The sequence below is a fragment of the Symphalangus syndactylus genome, chromosome 9, assembly GCF_028878055.3.
Source record: "Symphalangus syndactylus isolate Jambi chromosome 9, NHGRI_mSymSyn1-v2.1_pri, whole genome shotgun sequence".
Taxonomy (NCBI): domain Eukaryota; kingdom Metazoa; phylum Chordata; class Mammalia; order Primates; family Hylobatidae; genus Symphalangus; species Symphalangus syndactylus.
The window spans coordinates 112783480-112803693 of NC_072431.2; the positions used below are offsets into that span (position 1 = coordinate 112783480).

Here is a 20214-nt window from a genome sequence, read left to right on the forward strand (position 1 = left end):
TATTCAGTGAGCCATAGTTGTGAATATGGGATAAAACCATAAAGGCAAAATATTTGGCAGCTAAATAGAACAGCCAACACTCTAAACATTTTATTAGCAAGGAGAAAAAATAAACAACATAAGACCCAATCTCTCTAAAAGTAATATACTCCTAATATAAATAAAAACGAGTGTGCCACATAATAGAAAAAACTAAAATGTAATACCACTGTTTTTGTTATCATCTATAACTAACCTCAGTGCGTGAGAGCTGTGGGATTCTCTAAATTAGATAAAAGAAAATACTTGTGGCATAGGTTTGCTTTCTGTTAAAAGTTTTAAATAGAATATCCAATGAAAGTAAACAAACATATAAGAACAATTTTTCTAAATGTATTTTATTATTTTATTTTTTTTGAGATGGAGTCTTGCTCTGTCGCCCAGGCTGGAGTGCAGTGGTGCAATCTTGGCTCACTGCAAGCTCCGCCTCCTGGGTTCACGCCATTCTCCTGCCTCAGCCTCTCGAGTAGCTGGGACTACAGGTGCCCGCCACCACGCCTGGCTAATTTTTTTTGGTATTTTTTAGTAGAGACGGGGCTTCACTGTGTTAGCCAGAATGGTCTCGATCTCTTGACCTCGTGATCTGCCCGTATTGGCCTCCCAAAGTGCTGGGATTACAGGCATGAACCACCGTGCCTGGCCACATATAAAAACTATTAATCACATCACAAACATTTTGAATTATAAAAATAAAAGGAACTTTTAAATTATGCTAAAGTATTTAAACCTTGATGGGACTTATAAATATTCTAGTTGATAATAATTCAGCTTATCAGAAACAGTTCTTATGCATAAGATTATATCTAGTGTTTTCAGTGATATGCTTGTGAAACCTCCTGATAGTGAATTATTAAATTAAGCCAAGAAAAACTCTAGAACATGGATTATTTAGATACTGGTGTGAATTTCCGCTAAAGATAGCAAATTGAACATACGTATCTACTTCCCATCCCTACCAAGAACCCACTGAAGTGACAGAAGAGGGATACTTAAAATAATAACATAAGTTGTAAATTAACTGATGACAAAACTAATAAACAGCAGTCCTTCCAAAGTAAACCACAAAATAGGGAATAAACAAAGGAAAAAAAATCAACAGATTTAGCTAAATGTTAATATTTCTGAGAAAAAAACCCGCCATAAATAAAATTATAAGACAGGAAAACTACAAAAAAAGGACAAATGTAAGAATATATAGAATCTAGGTATTATTAAGAAACAAAAACATGGGCAAAGGGTAGAAACAAGTCAGATATTTCACAAAACTGGAAATACAGAAGGCAATACACACGTGGAAAAGAATGCTCAACCTAATTTCTAATCAGATAAATGTAAATTAAAACAAAATATTGCTTTTTATTACTAGTAAAAATGAGGATTTTTATCTGTCTATAAAAGAAGCTAGTACATTGCTAAGATGAAAAAAAAATGACCAAGATGTATTTTTAAGTCAAAAAAGTAAGCCAAAGAGTGATAATTATGTTTTTGTTAAATATAAAATAAGTACCCTAAATTATTAACAGTGATTACTTCTGGGAAGGGGAGTAAAAGAAGAAGAAAAATTGGCCAGGCGCGGTGGCTCACGCCTGTAATCCCAGCACTTTGGGAGGCTCAGGCAGGCAGATCACCTGAGGTCGGGAGTTCAAGGCCAGCCTGACCAACACGGAGAAACCCCGTCTCTACTAAAAATACGAAATTAGCCAGGCATGGTCGCACATGCCTGTAATCCCAGCTACTCGGGAGGCTGAGGCAGGAGAATTGCTTGAACCCGAGAGGTGGAGGTTGTGGTGAGCTGAAATTGTGCCATTGCACTCCAGCCTGGGCAGCAAGAGTGCAACTCTGTCTCAAAAAAAAAAGAAGAAAAATTAATTTTCCCATTTTGCTCTGTGAACATGTATTTCTTCAACCTTTTACAAGAATGAACTGTAAAAAGCGTTAAAAGAAAGAATGAATTTACAGTATAACAAAAAAAGATAATAATGTAAAGACAAGAAATTTTATGGTTTTCACAAAATGTAAGTAGACAGGATCAAATTGACAAAAGAAAGGAAAATCATTGCCAAAGACACCATAGATAAGTGTAACTCTTTCTTTTTTCTTTTTTTTTTTTTTTTGAGGCCGAGTCTTGCTCTGTCACCCAGGCTGCAGCGCAGTGGCGCAATCTCAGCTCACTGCACCCTCTGCCTCCTGGTTTCAAGCAGTTCTCTGCCTCAGCCTCCCGAGTAACTGGGATCACAAGCACCTGCCACCAAGCTCAGCCAATTTTTGTATTTTTAGTGGAGATGGGGTTTCACCATCTTGGCCAGGCTAGTCTTGAACTCCTGACATCGTGATCCACTTGCCTCGGCCTCCCAAAGTGCTGGGATTCCAGGCGTGAGCCACTGTGCCTAGCCGGTAAGTGTGACTCTTTCTTGAGTCTTGGAAAGAAAGAAGAATTGGCTGTGGAACAAACAACATGGCAATTAAAATTAAATTCATTTTGAATAATTAAGCCAACTGAACTCCTCCTCCTTTCCCTCCTTTTCACGGCCATATATCCAAGCACTCTATTCTGAGAGGGCTACCCCTCATCCATTTTACATCAAAGAAAAAGATCTGTTAGAGAAATAAACAACTGCTCAAAAAAACCAAACCAGCTACCAGAAAAACATAGCTAAAACAAATGAAGGACTAAGATAAACAAAAGAAGAAATAAAATTCAGAGATCAGAAGATAATCTTTTGGAGAAAGGGGAAGAAGAGAGTCCATTTAATATCCTTATTAGAGAGACTAATGTGGACACTGCAGCCATAAAACAGGGTGCAATGAAAAAAAGCCAGAGACCAAGAATTGTTAGAATTTAAAATTACAGATATCGGCCAGGCGTGGTGGCTCATACCTGTAATCCCAGCACTTTGGGAGGCCAAGATGGGTGGATCACGAGGTCGGGAGTTCCAGACCAGCCTGACCAACATGGTGAAACCCCGTCTCTACTAAAAATACAAAAATTAGTCGGGTGTGGTGGCACATGCCTGTAATCCCAGCTACTCAGAAGGCTGACGCAGGAGAATCCCTTGAACCCTGGAGGTGAAGGTTGCAGTGAGCAGAGATTGTGCCATTGCATTCCAGCCTGGGTGACAGAAAAAGCAAATATTCAGCAGTTGCTGGGAGATAATGTTAAGGAAATATCTCAAAATCCAGAAAAGAAAAATATTTTTAAATGTGCAATAAACGTTAAGAGATGAACAACTCATGAAGTCCAACATGAACTGAGTATAATTCAACAAATATTACTGAGCACCTACTGTGTACAAGACACTGTTTTAAGCACCAAGGAAACAGCAGGGAACAACAACAAAAATCTCTGCCCTACATTTAAGTAGTAGAGAGATAGTAAAAATACATAAAAATGTCAGGTGCAATGAAGAAAAATAAAACAGGATAAGAAGATAGTAGCAGGATGACACTTTCACAGAGAGTGATCACTGTGATCTGATAAGGTACCATTTGAGCAGGGACTTGATAAAGTGACAGAATAAGTCAGAAAGCAAGAAAGTAGACAGTGGAAAGGGAAAATAAAGAAATAATCTGGATAAAACTGTTAGGAGGTGAAGAAGGCCGTCACCCTGAAAGGGCTTGCCAAGTGTAGAACATCAAACCTAAGACACATCCTATGAAATAGAATTCAAGAATAAAAATATTCCTGAAAGTTTCCACAGAAAAAAACTAGATTACAAACAAAAGCATTACAATGGTTAGGTTCAGGGAATCAAGAGTATTCTCATCAGCCACTGTAGACAATACCCAGTCCCAATGGATACTGACATGATCACAAAAAGAAAAGCAATTATATATTATGTGCTGGAAGTACACAACGTCACTTCTAAATATTCTTACCAGAAAATTGAACCTGAGTCTGATCAAGCCTCTGAATCAACTACCAGTTTACCTCTTCTCCACCCCCTCATTATATTATTCAGCTCTTCATTCATTATCTCACAACAACCTCTAGTCTGAAAAACAAGTCACATTTTTCAAAAATTTGTATTTTAAAATATTTTATACAGCCTGTAGTTTCTTATTCAGAATCAGTGACTATACACTTTAAATTTTAGGTGAAGCCTGGTAGACACTAAAGTTAATTTTTTGAGGCTGTGAACAACTTAGCACTTACTTTCTTTTCTTTCTTTTTTTTTTTCTGAGACGGAGTTTCACCCTTGTTGCCCAGGCTGGAGTGCAATGGCACGATCTTGGCTCACCACAACCTCCGCCTCCCGGGTTCAAGTGCTTCTCCTGCCTCAGCCTCCCGAGTAGCTGGGATTACAGGCATGCGCCCCTATGCCCGGCCAATTTTATATTTTTAGTAGAGACAGGGTTTCTCCATGTTGGTCAGGCTGGTCTCAAACTCCTGACCTCAGGTGATCTGCCCACCTCAGCCTCCCAAAGTGCTGGGATTACAGGCATGAGCCACCACTCCTGGCCTTATTTTCTTAAATCTATTTTAGTCTCAAGTTAGAATACTTGTATAAAATATTGTTTCTTAAAAGGTTTTATTCAATTTTCTGTAGTTTTTTATGCTATTTGGAAATATTTGTTGCTTTGAGGACATATATAAAATGTTCTTTGCCATCAAATAAAATGATAATCTTATTTTTACAAGTTCTATTTATGGACACAAAAATAATTTTTTGTTTTATTTTCCACTTTAATTTTGGAATAGGGGGTGGTTTTTCAATTATAAGCATGTAGGAGGATCACTGAAGGTCAGCAAATCATCATTGGTTATAAAACCAATGGAGTGTAATTGTTTATGTCCTTCCTGTACAGTCTGTTATCAGAATTTACCATCCGTCAATCTATGTTTTGTAAAGAAGCTTTCCCTACTGTAAGGAAAGTGCTGTCAAAGCTTTCTTATATTAGGGAAAGCTAACATTTTGGGGATCATGACTTTTAAAAAAAAAAAAAACATACTCAATATTTAAAAGATAAATTAATTAGGAATGTAAGTGAGTACTCAAAGTTGCAAACGATGCCTGGAATTGGGTAGTATTAATACCAAGAACAAGGTGGTCGAGAGCCATAATCTGTGTTTATTCATGTTCTGAGCATCAGTTATAGAAGTTTTATAACAAATGCATTTTTTAAAATTATGTTGTACTAACTTTGTTAATTAAAATCCTCGTCATTAAAACACACTACCTTAGAAAATGGCCTTAGGCATTCTTCTTTAATTTATTGATTCGGAACAAAGTGTTTGAAAAAGCATATGAAAAGATTGGGATAATTGCAATGCATAGGTTGTCCTGCTTGCTGATGATACTTTTTCTTTTTTGTAGTTTATAAAGCAAAGTATTTAAACACCTTCTAGAATGAAATTTTACTACTTGAATAGTAAGCCATACTCTATCCGGAGGATTTCCAATGTCAGCTTTCATTTTGTAGTGCAGAAGCTTTACGGTGATGTAAAATATGACATTTTAATTAGGAAAATAGATCATGGGTACTGCATATGATGGAAGAAATTTCTTAATGTTCCCATGTTCTACTAATTAAAATGAAAAATACATTTGAATTTACATTACATTAGATCTGCTTTGAAGGTTGAGGAGTCAGGGGAAAAGAGGGTGGCATGGGGATTATGGAATGTGTTTGGGACTCCATAGTGGGAGGTGGGATCAAAGCAGTTTTTAAATTATAAACAGTAAGGAAATTTTGACCCATGGTATTTAGGTTACATGGATCTTTCTCCTTTTTTTTGTTACAGGAAAAGGGGAAGATAGTGATGTACTCAGTATAAATGCAGATGCTTATGACAGCGACATAGAAGGCCCATGCAACGAAGAAGCAGCTGCTCCCGAGGCACCAGAAAATACAGTCCAAAGTGAAGCTGGTCAGATAGATGACCTGGAGAAAGACATTGAGAAAAGTGTGAATGAGATTCTAGGACTGGCAGAGTCTAGCCCAAACGAACCCAAAGCAGCCACCCTGGCTGTTCCTCCACCAGAAGATGTTCAACCTTCTGCACAGCAACTGGAGCTGCTAGAACTTGAGATGAGGGCAAGAGCGATTAAGGCCCTAATGAAAGCTGGTGATATAAAAAAGCCAGCCTAGGTATTTAACTTGAGTTTGAATTTTAGGTATGTTTGAACAAAGCCACATCATTTAATTTTGTATCTAAAATTTATTTGGGGTCTTATATGTTATTTCTCATGTAACCCTTATTAGGTCAACTCATTTTAGCCCTAAAATACCTGTGGCTGTTTCTTTTTATTTTTTTGACTACTTTTATATTATAAATGTGTGTTACTGTCTTATGAATTCATGGCAATATGGTTGGATAGCCTGGATACTTTGTTAGATGAATATTTAGCTGTGTCTGCAAATCTTAAAAGCCATTAGCAAAGAGTCGTGGTATTTTTTTCTTTATTTTTAAATGTTTGGGCACCAAACCTAAAAGCAAAAGATTGACCAAGCATGTTTCTCTTAAGGCTACTTATATTTTACAATACAATATTAAATTATTGCTTTAAATTTGTTAACAATTTGAGAAATTTAGTTTTGCTTATATGCACTTTTTAAATATATACTATTTTGAAGATTCCTTATGTAGATGCAAATTTCCTAGTTAAAACCGAATAACAGAGATCTGAAATGACTGAGAAAAACTTTTTTATTAAAGGAAGGAATTAATTTAAGGCAATTTTTAACTTATGTAGAACTAATTGCCCATGTTTAATTATAGCAGACACGCCATTCTAACAGGTATTTGATACCATTGGATGCATTATTCTAGGTTTTTTCTTTAATAAAAATGGAACAAGTTTTCATTTACATTCCAAGCTGTCAGGAAATGAAGAATATTTTATTATCTAGGATTTTATCTGATGTAGTTGCTTAAAGATCTGATGTGCTATAATTCCATGAATCAGAAATAATAAAATGCTATCATTCTGGATCTGAAGACTTTTGATACTTTTTCAAAAACAAAATTAATTTCAGGAACCTTTGATAAGTTGTTGTTATAATTAATCTAATTTTGTATAGTTTTTGTAAATAAATTACCATCCTTCCACAATTAGGGATGCTTTTATCCTCCCATCACTAATTGCAGTTGTTTGATACCAAAATAAATTTACATAGAAATCCTTAACTTAAAATAAATTAATTTTTTCAAAAAACATAAATCTGGAACTGTTGTTTCTATATTTGATAACAAATACTGTATGAGGACTTATATATAAAAGTTGCAGGGATTGTGTTTTATTAGCTGCTTTAATTATGTTAATTTTAGAGAGTTTTTAAATGGAAATAGAGGACATTTATGAAACGCTGGAATTTCAGTTACAAATTCTTTTTGTTGTTGTTGTTCCTGAACATGCCTTGGAATAATTCTACCATTTTTTCCCCTCCGTAAATCTTTCTAATAAAGCATAGAAAAAGCCTATATGATTTTAAATGCTTCTCTTAAGCTGGTAAACAGATTTGAGTTATGAGTTCATTGTTACTGCTTCAAGATGAAAAGACAGTGATATAATTTTTCTATTTCAACTTAAAGTAATAGTTAATATGCTAAAGTAGTACAGAATAAACTGTATTGCTGCTTACTAATTACAAAATACTGTAGATGGCATCTGTATGATTAAAAATATAAAGTAAAACAGGTCTGAGGGCTTTGTAGATGATTAAAGTCTCCACCTTCATGAAGCATTGTGTGTCTGTTCTACTCTATGCAGAATGGTTTACAGGACATTTGACTGGAGTGGATATGTGTGAGGTAGAATGAACAGAACAAATTAGAGGCTACTTAATTCCCTACCTCGGAAAATCAACTTTTTATCTTCTTTTAAAATGTTGAAAGACTTGAGAGCTTTTTGAAAATGAATGGCTTTAGAGAATGGGAATGTTTGCTTTAGAAATGCCTAAGTAATGGGAAAATACCATGTATGGATCTGATGCTGCCATTTAAGTAATCAGCCCAGAGGTATTTATTGAACGCCTATAAGGTTCTCAGTCTTGTTCAAATCTTAAACCTAAAGGCCAGGTGCGGTGGCTGACGCCTGTAATCCCAGCATTTTGGGAGGCTGAGGTGGGTGGATCATGAGGTCAGGAGACTGAGACCATCCTGGCTAACATGGTGAAACCCCGTCTCTACTAAAAATACAAAAAAATAATTAGCCAGATGTGGTGGAGAGCACCTGTAGTCCCACCTATGCAGGAGGCTGAGGCAGGAGAACGGCGTGAACCTGGGAGATAGAGCTTGCAGTGAGCCGAGATCACGCCACTGCTCTCCAGCCTGGGCGACAGAGTGAGACTCCATCTCAAAAAAAAAAAAAAAAATCTTAAACCTAGAGCTCTTACAATATAGATTTTATCATGGAGTAGACTGGTTAATAAAGACATGGGTGGGTGCTGCTTGTTTTTATGCCTGATTCCTTCCTTTTGTTAAGGTAACATTTTTAGGCAATATTTAATTAGTAATTAAAACAAAAAAAATTGGCAGCTGAATTTTTTATTCAATGTCAGGCAATCCTGATATTTGATGAAGAACTTGACTTAAATCCTTTTTATTTTTATTTTTTTAGAGATGAGGTTTTTGCTATGTTGCCCAGGCTGGCCTCAAGCTCCTGTGCTCAGGCTATCTCTCCCACCTTAGCCTCCTGAGTAGCTGGGACCACAGGCACACGCCACAGAGTCTGGCCCCTCAAATCTTGAATGCTGGGTGGCAACTGATAATAAGTCTTCTGTGTTAATGAGCAGATACCTCAAACTAAGCCTTGGTTCACATTTAGATGTTCCTACTAATGCACACAGATACATCCTAAAAATCTATCACCAGGTTACCAGTAACATTTCAATTATGAAAAATCACTCAAAATCCACACATCTTTTTGTTGAACACTATTAATTCCTCAAGTTAATCAGGCAATATATTCTTTCCTTATAAATCTTTTGGCCAAAACTTATTTTCAGCAAAATGTTAGATCTTAGGATTTTTTATCTGATTAAAGGTATTCTGAATCATTTGGACAGTAATACAAATTGTAATAAAATCACCATTTTTCAATGCCATTTTCAAGATAGATAAAGCAGAGGTGAGCCTGTAATTTGGGCCAAATATTTGGGCTTTAAAAATTCTCAGTTCTAGGCCGGGCACGGTGGCTCACGCTTGTAATCCCAGCACTTTGGGAGGCCGAGGCGGGCGGATCACGAGGTCAGGAGATCGAGACCGTGGTGAAACTCCATCTCTACTAAAAATACAAAAAATTAGCCAGGCGTGGTGGCGGGCGCCTGTAGTCCCAGCTACTCGGAGAGGCTGAGGCAGGAGAATGGCGAGAACCCGGGAGGCGGAGCTTGCAGTGAGCCGAGATTGCGCCACTGCACTCCAGCCTGGGCGACAGAGCGAGACTCCGTCTCAAAAAAAAAATTCTCAGTTCTAGTCCATCATAAAAAGCAAGAAGAGGTCAGTTATGGATACTTTTCCTTGATTGTATCTGCTTAATTCTTTAAAAGGCCAATATGTTTTAACTTAAAACTTCATCTTTAGATGTGTTTACATTTTCTTTATATTCTTTAAATAAAACAATGAAGTATATCAATAGGAACTCATATAGTCAACATACTGACATATTTGATATTTAATAATTATTTTTAAATGCTTTGTGATACAAGAGAAAGAATGTGAGAGTTAAGAGCAGAAGGGTCTGATTGTGCCTAACCAGCTGTGTTACCTTGGCAAGTAACTGTAAAATGAGGGAAATAAATTGTAGCCAATATGTAAGATTTCTTTCAGCTATAATAGTCTGTGATTCCAATACAGAATGCTGTAAACTTTGCCAAACTTACAGAACTCTTTTGAGTTCAAGTATTTCTCATCTCTCTTCCTTCCTTTCCCCACCCAATTCAAAATGAAGCCATTTGTTTAGTCTCTCTTGTCCCTCACTGTTGCTAGATGTGAACAATCTAGTATTCTTTTTTTCTTTTACCTGTTCCAGTCTTCAATGTCAAGATTGCTTGGTAAGTATTAATGTATATTGTGTAGAGTTACTCACTGTGGTCCATAAATGTAGCTATTTAGCTGTTACCTGTAATGCTTATCTCTGTATTTTTAAATAACATGATTATTATCCCTTTTTAACATATTTCAGTTTTAGATTTTATCAGTTGGTCTATTTTGGGATTTGAAGATTAAGCTGTAATTCCTGTACCTCTCCTCTAAGCGCGTACCTTCCTCTCTCATTTTCACAGTAGAGTGCAGTTACATCATACTTTCTGGTTAAGTTAGCATTCAATATTTATACTATTTTGACTCTGTAAATACTGTTCACAACTGGAATGTGTGGTATCTGTAATTATATTTACTTTTCAGGTCCAATTTTTGGCTTGAGTTTTTTGGAATTAATAATACTGCCTTATTATTTTATTTGCTGAGTGGTCTATATAGCAGAAGACTGCGGTACAGTAGTATTTTAAAACTTCCCAGAACAGAATGACATGAATTTACACCTGGGCTGTCCTCCAGACGTGTAAATCTCTTCTCAGTAGGTTCAAACACATCATATAATCCGTCACTTTTCTCTTTAAAGATATTCCTTTTGGAGCTCTCTGTACTATTCTAATCTGGATTGGTTGCTCTTCACCTCTGTTAGGTTGGATCCCCCATTTCCTGAATTCTCTTTCTCTTTTGGTGGCATACCTCTTCTGACAGCTTCCTGTGAAAGACTGCATGCACAGTAAGTTATTTTGATTCATTGGTGTGACCCAACATGGCTCAGTTCTGCCTACATACTTGATTGAAACTTTCTGTGAATAATAATGTTTACATGCCAAAAATCAATGTCCTGAATTTTACAGTATTGCACCAGTGCCTTCCAACTTCCATTAAATTTGTTGAAAATTCATTGGTCATTCTGATTCTTTTTTTTTTTTATTATACCTTAAGTTCTAAGGTACATGTGCACAACTTGCAGGTTTGTTAGATATGTATACATGTGCCATGTTGGTGTGCTGCACCCATTAACTCGTCATTTACATTAGATATATCTCCTAATGCTATCCCTCCCCTCTCCCTGCACTCCATGACAGGCCCCAGTGTGTGATGTTCCCCTTCCTGTGTCCAAGTGTTCTCATTGTTCAATTCCCGTCTATGAGTGAGAACATGTGGTGTTTGGTTTTCTGTCCTTGTGATAGTTTGCTGAGAATGATGGTTTCCAGCTTCATCCATGTCCCTACAAAGGACATGAACTCATCCTTTTTTATGGCTGCATAGTATTCCATGGTGTATATGTGCCACATTTTCTTAGTCCAGTCTATCACTGATGGACATTTGGGTTGGTTCCAAGTCTTTGCTGTCCACTTTTTGATGGGGTTGTTTGTTTTTTTCCTGTAAATTTGTTTGAGTTCTTTGTAGATTCTGGATATTAGCCCTTTGTCAGATGAGTAGATTGCAAAAATTTTCTCCCATTCTGTAGGTTGCCTGTTCACTCTGATGATAGTTTCTTTTGCTGTGCACAAGCTCTTTAGTTTAATTAGATACCATTTGTCAATTTTGGCTTTTGTTGCCATTGCTTTTGGTGTTTTAGACATGAAGTCCTTGCCCATGCCTATGTCCTGAGTGGTATTGCCTAGGTTTTCTTCTAGAGTTTTTATGGGTTTAGGTCTAACATGTAAGTCTTTAATCCATGTCGAATTAATTTTTGTATAAAGTGTAAGGAAGGGATCCAGTTTCAGCTTTCTACATATGGCTAGCCAGTTTTCCCAGCACCATTTCGTAAATAGGGAATCCTTTCCCCATTTCTTGTTTTTGTCAGGTTTGTCAAAGATCAGATGGTTGTAGATGTGTGGTATTATTTCTGAGGGCTCTGTTATGTTCCATTGGTCTATATCTCTGTTTTGGTACCAGTAGCATGCTGTTTTGGTTACTGTAGCCTTATAGTACAGTTTGAAGTCAGGTAGCATGATGCCTCCAGCTTTGTTCTTTTGGCTTAGGATTGACTTGGTGATGCGGGCTCTTTTTTGGTTCCATATGAACTTTAAAGTAGTTTTTTCCAATTCTGTGAAGAAAGTCATTGGTAGCTTGATGGGTATGGCATTGAATCTATATATTACCTTGGGCAGTATGGCCATTTTCATGATAATTGATTTTCCTACCCATGAGCATGGAATGTTCTTCCATTTGTTTGTATCCTCTTTTATTTTATTGAGCAGTGGTTTGTAGTTCTCCTTGAAGACGTCCTTCACATCCCTTCTAAGTTGGATTCCTAGGTATTTTATTCCCTTTGAAGCTATTATGAATGGGAGTTCACTCATGATTTGGCTCTCTGTTTGTGTAATATTGGTGTATAGGAATGCTTGTGATTTTTGCACATTGATTTTGTATCCTGAGACTTTGCTGAAGTTGCTTATCAGCTTGAGGAGATTTTGGGCTGAGACAATGGGGTTTTCTAAATATACAATCATGTCATCTGCAAACAGGGACAGTTTGACTTCCTCTCTTCCTAATTGAATACCCTTTATTTCTTTCTTCTGCCTGATTACCCTGGCCAGAACTTCCAACACTATGTTGAATAGGAGTGGTGAGAGAGGGCATCCCTGTCTTGTGCCAGTTTTCAAAGGGAATGCTTCCAGTTTTTGCCCATTCAGTATGATACTGACTGTGGGTTTGTCATAAATAGCTCTTACTGTTTTGAGATACATCACATCAATACCTAATTTATTGAGAGTTTTTAGCATGAAGGGGTGTTGAATTTTGTCAAAGGCCTTTTCTGCATCTATTGAGATAATCATGTGGTTTTTGTCTTTGGTTCTGTTTATATGCTGGATTACATTTATTGATTTGCATATGTTGAACCAGCCTTGCATCCCAGGGATGAAGCCCACTTGATCATGGTGTATAAGCTTTTTGATGTGCTGCTGGATTTGGTTTGCAAGTATTTTATTGAGGATTTTTGCATCGATGTTCATCAGGGATATTGGTCTAAAATTCTCTTTTTTTGTTGTGTCTCTGCCAGGCTATGGTATCAGGATGATGCTGGCCTCATAAAATGAGTTAGGAAGGATTCCCTCTTTTTGTATTGATTGGAATAGTTTCAGAAGGAATGGTACCAGCTCCTTCTTGTACCTCTGGTAGAATTCGGCTGTGAATCCATCAGGTCCTGGACACTTTTTGGTTGGAAGGCTATTAATTATTGCCTCAATTTCAGAGCCTGTTTTTGGTCTATTCAGAGATTCAGCTTCTTCCTGGTTTAGTCTTGGGAGGGTGTATGTGTCGAGGAATTTATCCATTTCTTCTAGATTTTCTAGTTTATTTGCATAGAGGTGTTTATAGTATTCTCTGATGGTACTTTGTATTTCTGTGGGATCGGTGGTGATATCCCCTTTATCATTTTTTACTGCATCTATTTGATTCTTCTCTCTTTTCTTCTTTATTAGTCTTGCTAGTGGTCTATCAATTTCATTGATCTTTTCAAAAAACCATCTCCTGGATTCATTGATTTTTTGAAGGGTTTTTTTGCGTCTCTATCTCCTTCGGTTCTGCCCTGATCTTAGTTATTTCTTGCCTTCTGCTAGCTTTTGAATGTGTTTGCTCTTGCTTTTCTAGTTCTTTTAATTGTGATGTTAGGGTGTCAATTTTGGATCTTTCCTGCTTTCTCTTGTGGGCATTTAGTGCTATAAATTTCCTTCTACACACTGCTTTGAATGTGTCCCAGAGATTCTGGTATGTTGTGTCTTTGTTCTCGTTGGTTTCAAAGAACATCTTTATTTCTGCCTTCATTTCGTTATGTACCCAGTAGCCATTCAGGAGCAGGTTGTTCAGTTTCCATGTAGTTGAGCGGTTTTGAGTGAGTTTCTTAATCCTGAGTTCTAGTTTGATTGCACTGTGGTCTGATTTCTTGATACTTAATGTGTGTCCTGTTTCTCTTTGGAAGCTGTCAGAATCTAACCTCTATCCCCAATATTCTGAAAGTTTTTGATGATATGTTAGGATATGGATCTTTTTTTTATCTGTTGAGTTACTCATTTAATGTTAATGAGTGAATCATGGGCCTTTGCATGATCTTTTTCTCATTCGCCGTTCTTGCATCCGGGAGACTCCCTGTCTTGCAGGAGGATGTCTTCAGTGGGGAAATTCATGTCATTCAGTTCTGGGAAATTTTAAAATACTGCTTGAAAAGTTCCTTCCCTCTATTTTTTCCAGTGTTTATTCTAGAACTCTTTTTATTCAGATATTGATACCTAGGCCTGATTCTTTTTTCTTATTATTTCTATTTTTCATCTTTTCTACTTTCCTTTATATTTTCTCAATTTTCTCTTCTGGTTCTTCCAATGATTTTTTTAAAACTTCAAACATATGTTTAATATCCCAAAGATCTTGTTATTTTTTATTCTCTGAATATTCCTTCTTTAAAATAGCACTAAAATTTTGTGTCTATAGGGCAGCGGCTCCTGCTTGGCATCCTGGTGACCCTGCATGTATCTTGATAGGCCATGCAGGTGGAGCCTGAACCTCAAAATGAACTAAGTCTTGGTAGAACACACCCTGTGGTGCTCCCAGGAGCATAGCCAGTTTTGTGAGGAGCCTTTGCGTGATCTTTTACTCGTTTGCCGTGCTTTCATCTGGGAGGCTCCCTATGTTGCAGGAGGATGCCTTCAGGCGATTTTCTCTTCTCCCTCCCTGTTTCCTTTGAGACATGGGACTTTCTACTCCCTCTTGCCCCACCTCCTCCCCACCCGCGGCACAGCTGCAGGCTACAAAATTGCTTAGCGGCAGCATGGCATTAGCTCTACAGCAACAGGATGTCCCTCACTCCTGTTGTGTTGTTGTCTGGTCCCTTTTGTGTTGATGTCCCCGCACAAGGTCAGGACCTTGGCGGTTTGGCACCTTTGACTATGATTTTTCACTGTCTATGTAAATAATAAGCTGTCTGAATCTAAAAAGAGCTCATTTTTTTGTTGTTGTTTTGTTTTGTTTTCTGGCTAAATCTGTCAGGACATGCTTGGCCCCTTGCCCTTGGCCTTGTGCTTGATAGTTTCATGGATATAATATTTACTTCTCTTAGGATGTTAATTTTAGTCGTTGTTTTCAAGTTTTCATCTACTTCTTGCTTGCTGTTTCTTTCAAGTTAATTTTTTCTTGTTTTGCTCTCTGTGATGTTTTCTCGAATTTCCTTAAATCTTTTGATTATGTGTTGCTTTAATTTTTATTTTATTTTATTTTATTTTTTATTGAGACAGGGTCTCACTCTGTCACCCATGCTGGAGTGCAGTGGTTGATTCATGGCTCACTGGAACCTTGACTTCCCCCGCTCAGGTGGTCCGCCCACCTCAGCCTCCCAAGTAGCTGGAACTACAGGCATGTGCCACCATGCCTGGCCAATTTTTGCTTGTTTGTTTGTTTTATAGAGATGGAGTTTCGCCATGTTGCCCAGGCTGGTCTGGAACTCCTGGCCTCAAGCAATCCACCTACCTCAGCCTCCCCAGGTGTTGGGATTATAGGCATGAGCCACTGCACCCTGCCATGGCTGCTTTTATATGTAAGAGTAAGACACTAAAAAGCTGATTTATAAGAGTAAGACACTAAAAAGCTGATTGGAAATTCTGTGTTTATGGATGAAGCTTCTTAATTGGAGGAATTCTCTCTTTTCTCTTGGGCTGGCTGAAGATACCCACAGATCACTATGTAGACTTTTACTTAATCCCCCTGTTTTCAATAGGCTAACCCTCCAATTAACTCTCCTTGGTACACCTGAGTTTAGAATCTCTTACTTTGAGTCTTCTGTGAAGATGGTGAATGGTTGCCTGTTTGTGAGGAGACTGACTTTCATGTTTTGCTCCTTGCACTCTGTCTTAGAAGAACCTAGGATCAGTACTGAACCTTACTTTTGTTTGTGTTTAGAACCAAGTTCTTAGGTTTGAAACTGCCTTTGCAAAAACATTAACAGCGAGAAAATTGTGACAGTGAAATAAGTCTGACATAACTAACCTCATCTTGCTTCTAACCTCCAAGCTGTCCTTGTTCATTCCTGAGCTGTAGGCTGAACTAACTTTGGGAGGAACTTAGTTTATAATTTAACTTTGAAACAAAGATGAATGATAACAGCCATTTCCTGAAACGAACCTTGCCTGGGGACCAGACTGCCTTTGTAGCACTAACAAATTATCCACAGGATTAGAAATTATGGTTTAGGAGTCATGCATGCAGCTAGAGGCCATCAGATTCTAAACCTTCCCAATTGCTCCTAGGGATAACATCACTATTACAAAACCTAAGATTGGTGCTCAAGATATTTTTCAGATCCTGCACTCAGTAGATCAGCTGGTACCACCCAGATTGATAAACTAGCTCATCTGGTCTTGTGGCCCTGACCCAGAAACTGACTCAACACAAAAGGACAGCTTTGACTCCCTATGATTTTGTCTCTGACCCGACCAATCAACTCTCCGCACTTCCTGGCTCCCTACCTGCCAATTATCTTTAAAAATCCTGTCTCCAAATTTTCGGGGATATCTCCTGCTTGGCGTGGCCAGCCTCATGTCAATTAAACTCTGTGTACTGTGATGTTGTGGATTGGTTTTTGTTTGTGCAGTGGACAGAAAGAACCCATCAGGTGGTTACAGTTTCATCTCTTTACAGGCCCCTAGGTTGCAACCTTCTTCATCTGCTAAATCATTTCCATTCACTTATTTGTCTCCAGCTTCCAAAATTTTCTTGACTCACCTCTGTCAGTTCTTCCACTATCTAAATAGGATAAATTCTTTTAATCTCTTGAACTTTTAGTGGACTTTCATGAGGGAGCCATGGTAAATGTGATGTTCAGTATACCATGTTTAAGCAGCTGTTACTTTTTAAAAATCTATTTTTGCTTTTGTCAATCCTAATTTTTATTTTTTGCTAAATCCAAGTTTAGTGAAATTAATGTAGAATCTTAATAGATTACAAGTGGAAAGGATGTGATAAAGAACAGACAAGAATGGCAGCAAATAAAATCAGTGATACGTGAGGCTGGTAATGACACTGTTCCTTATAGGGGGCCATGTTTCTTCTTTCTTTCTCTTCAGTAAGTTTTACTAGAATATGTCTTGGTATTGATTGTTTAGTATTGACATAATCAGATATGCAATGTGCTCTTTCATTATGTAATTTCACATTCTTTGAAAAAAATTTCAAGTACATTTCCTTGAATTATTGTTGTAGTATTTGTTCTTGGTTCGATTTTCTTTTGGATTTCCCATTATTGGCATTTTATCTTCTTTGCCTCGCTTCAACATATGTCACTTTCTTAAATCATTTGGTTTTCTTCCTTTTGAGTTAAAAATTTTTCCCTTTTCACTTGCTTCTTTTCAGGCTTTATCTATTGTGTTTATTTACTCCTATGTTCCTTCTAGTTTAGTGTTCATTTTTGAAATTTTTTTCTTTCATTTCTAATTCTCTGAATTCCATCATTTCATATCTAATGCTGATTTATGTTGCTATGCCTTTTATCATTTTCACAACTTTTGTCTCATTTTAAAATACAAGTAATAATTTTAATATGTGTACCTTTGTCTGTAGCAATGTTATTCTGCTCGTTTTCTCTTTATTTTTAACAACATTGCCTGGGATTTGACCTCAATATTTTTGTTTCTCATTTTTATGTGAAGCTTGTTTTCCTGAACTTGTAGAAGGAACTTGGCACAGGTTAGCTTTTCTATCTTTATGCTCCTTTGTCTGTTTTTGTTCTCTAATGTTCAAAAATATGGTGGCTTGCTTTCTGAGATTTATTAGCTCTGTTCCCTTCCTCCACTTTTAACTGGGCTTCATTCCATCTTGATGATTTTCACTATGTGGCTCAGCTCAGATATTGTGTCTGGAATTTATTCCTTCTGGTGGGTTCTTGGTCTCGCTGACTTCAAGAATGAAGCCGCAGACCCTTGTGGTGAGTGTTACAGTTCTTAAAGATGGTGTGTCCGGAGTTTGTTCCTTCCAGTGGGTTCATGGTCTCGCTGACTTCAGGAGTGAAGCTGCAGACCTTCACAGTGAGTGTTACAGCTCTTAAAGGTGGCGCGTTGGAGTTGTTTGTTCCTCCCGGTGGGTTGGTGGTCTTGCTGACTTCAGGAGTAAAGACACAGACCGTGGTGGTGAGTGTTACAGCTCATAAAGGTAGTGCAGACCCAAAGAGTGAGCAGCAGCAAGATTTATTATGAAGAGCAAAAGAACAAAGCTTCCACGGTGGGGAAGGGGACCCGAGCGGGTTGTCGCTGCTGGCTCGGGTGGCCAGCTTTTCTGGCCCTGTCCACATCCTGCTGATTGGTCAGTTTTACAGAGTGCTGATTGGTCCATTTTACAGAATGCTGATTGGTCTTTTACAAACCTTTAGCTAGACACAGAGCGCTGATTGGTGCATTTTTACAGAGTATGGATTGGTGCGTTTACAAACCTTTAGCTAGACACAGAGTGCTGATTGGTGCGTTTTTGCAGAGTATGGATTGGTGCGTTTGCAAACCTTTAGCTAGACACAGAGCACTGATTGGTGCGTTTTTACAGAGTATGGATTGGTGCGTTTACAAACCTTTAGCTAGACACAGAGCACTGATTGGTGCATTTCCAAACCTTTAGCTAGACAGAAAAGTTCTCCAAGTCCCTACTCGACCCAGAAAACCAGCCGGTTTTACCTCTCAATCCCCCCTCTAAACAGGACACCCCAACTGCTGTTGGGAATTGGGCAATGACTGTTCTAGCTAATTCCTGCTGGATAGGGGCAAAGAAGGGGCCCTGCAGTTGTAGCATCCTCCAGAGGGGAACTCTTTAGGCCAGTGAAAGGGCCAGCAGGTCAGTCCAGGGGTCCTCGGTAGAAGTTGTTAGTTGAGCTCATTTGGGGTTCCATTTGTAAGACCATCTGTAGCTTGATGGCCTCGATTCTAGAAGAAACAAATTTAACAAGGAGGTTAAAAATACAGGGTCTGAAGGCGAGTAATAGCAAGATGGCTGCCATGGGACCTAGAAAGGGGAGAAGCCATGATGCCCAACTCCAGAGGTTGGTATAAGAGTTTGAAAGGCTTTGTCTGATTTTAGAAGCCTTTTCCTGTAAACGCTGGGCAGCCTCTCGTACTATCCCTGACTGGTTAGTGTAAAAACAACACTCTTCCCCTAAAAAGGTGCAGAGTCCTCCTTTCTCAGCAATGAGGAGGTCTAGGCCTCGGCAGTTTTGGAGAGTCACTGCAGCCAAAGAGTCTGTTTGGGATTGTAATTACTATCCTTACTGGATAGATTTTGTTATTTCTTGCAACTGTCTGAGAAATCCTTTGAGAGTGTGTGGTAGTAGGATAATGCATATTACACTGTTAACTTTTAGCAAACTTTAGTTGAAAACCTTGTAAGTTGGGGATTTTAATTTTTTCTTTGCTATTAATAAAACCTCGTTCAGTCTTATTAACTTAGAATTGGTATAGATGGCTCCTTCCTGATTCTGTAAGTACTTTAAGATTTGGCTGAGTGCAAACAGTTTGAGCAGACCGATTATTAGGCAATTTTCCTAACTGCTTATCACTTACTGAATACCCATTGTGTCTTTTTCCCTTAATAGCCTGGGGGAACCATCTATCCTCCTGTCCTGAAGGGAGTTCCTCCTAGATCTGGTTGGACCTTTGTGTGGTAATTAATGAAGATTTAGATCCTGTGTTAGGAAACCTGCTGTGTTAAGGATTTTTGATAGGAAGACTATGGGTTGTCAGTGGCCTCAGTGCTTTCAGGCTATGCCCTTGTTTACACTGACAACAAGGCGGTATTGGAGTGTTATAGGGTTACAGAGAAGACCTTTAATTATCAGTTATAGGTTTTAAATTTACCTTGGCTTTTAAAGGAATAGGGTACACTGTTTTTTTCTTTACTACTTCTATATCTCTCATTCTGTCACTTTGACTTCTTCTTTGTCTGTATCTCTCTTTCTCTCTGACTCCCTCTTTGTCTCTTCCTCTCTCTGTCTGACTCCTTTGTCTCTGTGTCTTCCTCTCTCTTTGACTTTCTGTCTCTCTCTCTCTCTCTGACTCCCTCTTTGTCTCTTCCTCTCTCTCTTCTTCTGACTTTGTCTCTTTCTCTCTATCCTTTCTGCTGGTCTTTCCCTGCCTCTGCCAGCCACTTATGCAGCTGTTCTCCCCTCTCCTTCCCGTTTTTGATGGCTTCGGCAGTGTAAGACTGCCACCTCCTTGGGTTTTTGCACTGCA

General features: G+C 38.1%; 1 protein-coding gene across 1 annotated transcript in view; it reads left to right on the top strand.

The window, feature by feature from the left end:
- Positions 1 to 7722, top strand: part of CAAP1 (caspase activity and apoptosis inhibitor 1) — a 53170-nt gene extending 45448 nt beyond the window's left edge. Inside the window, exon 6 of the mRNA XM_055294043.2 lies at positions 5783 to 7722. Coding sequence (XP_055150018.1) covers positions 5783 to 6129 — 347 coding nt within the window. The 3' untranslated portion in view covers positions 6130 to 7722. The remainder of the gene's footprint in view (positions 1 to 5782) is intronic.
- The last annotated feature ends 12492 nt before the right edge of the window (positions 7723 to 20214 follow it).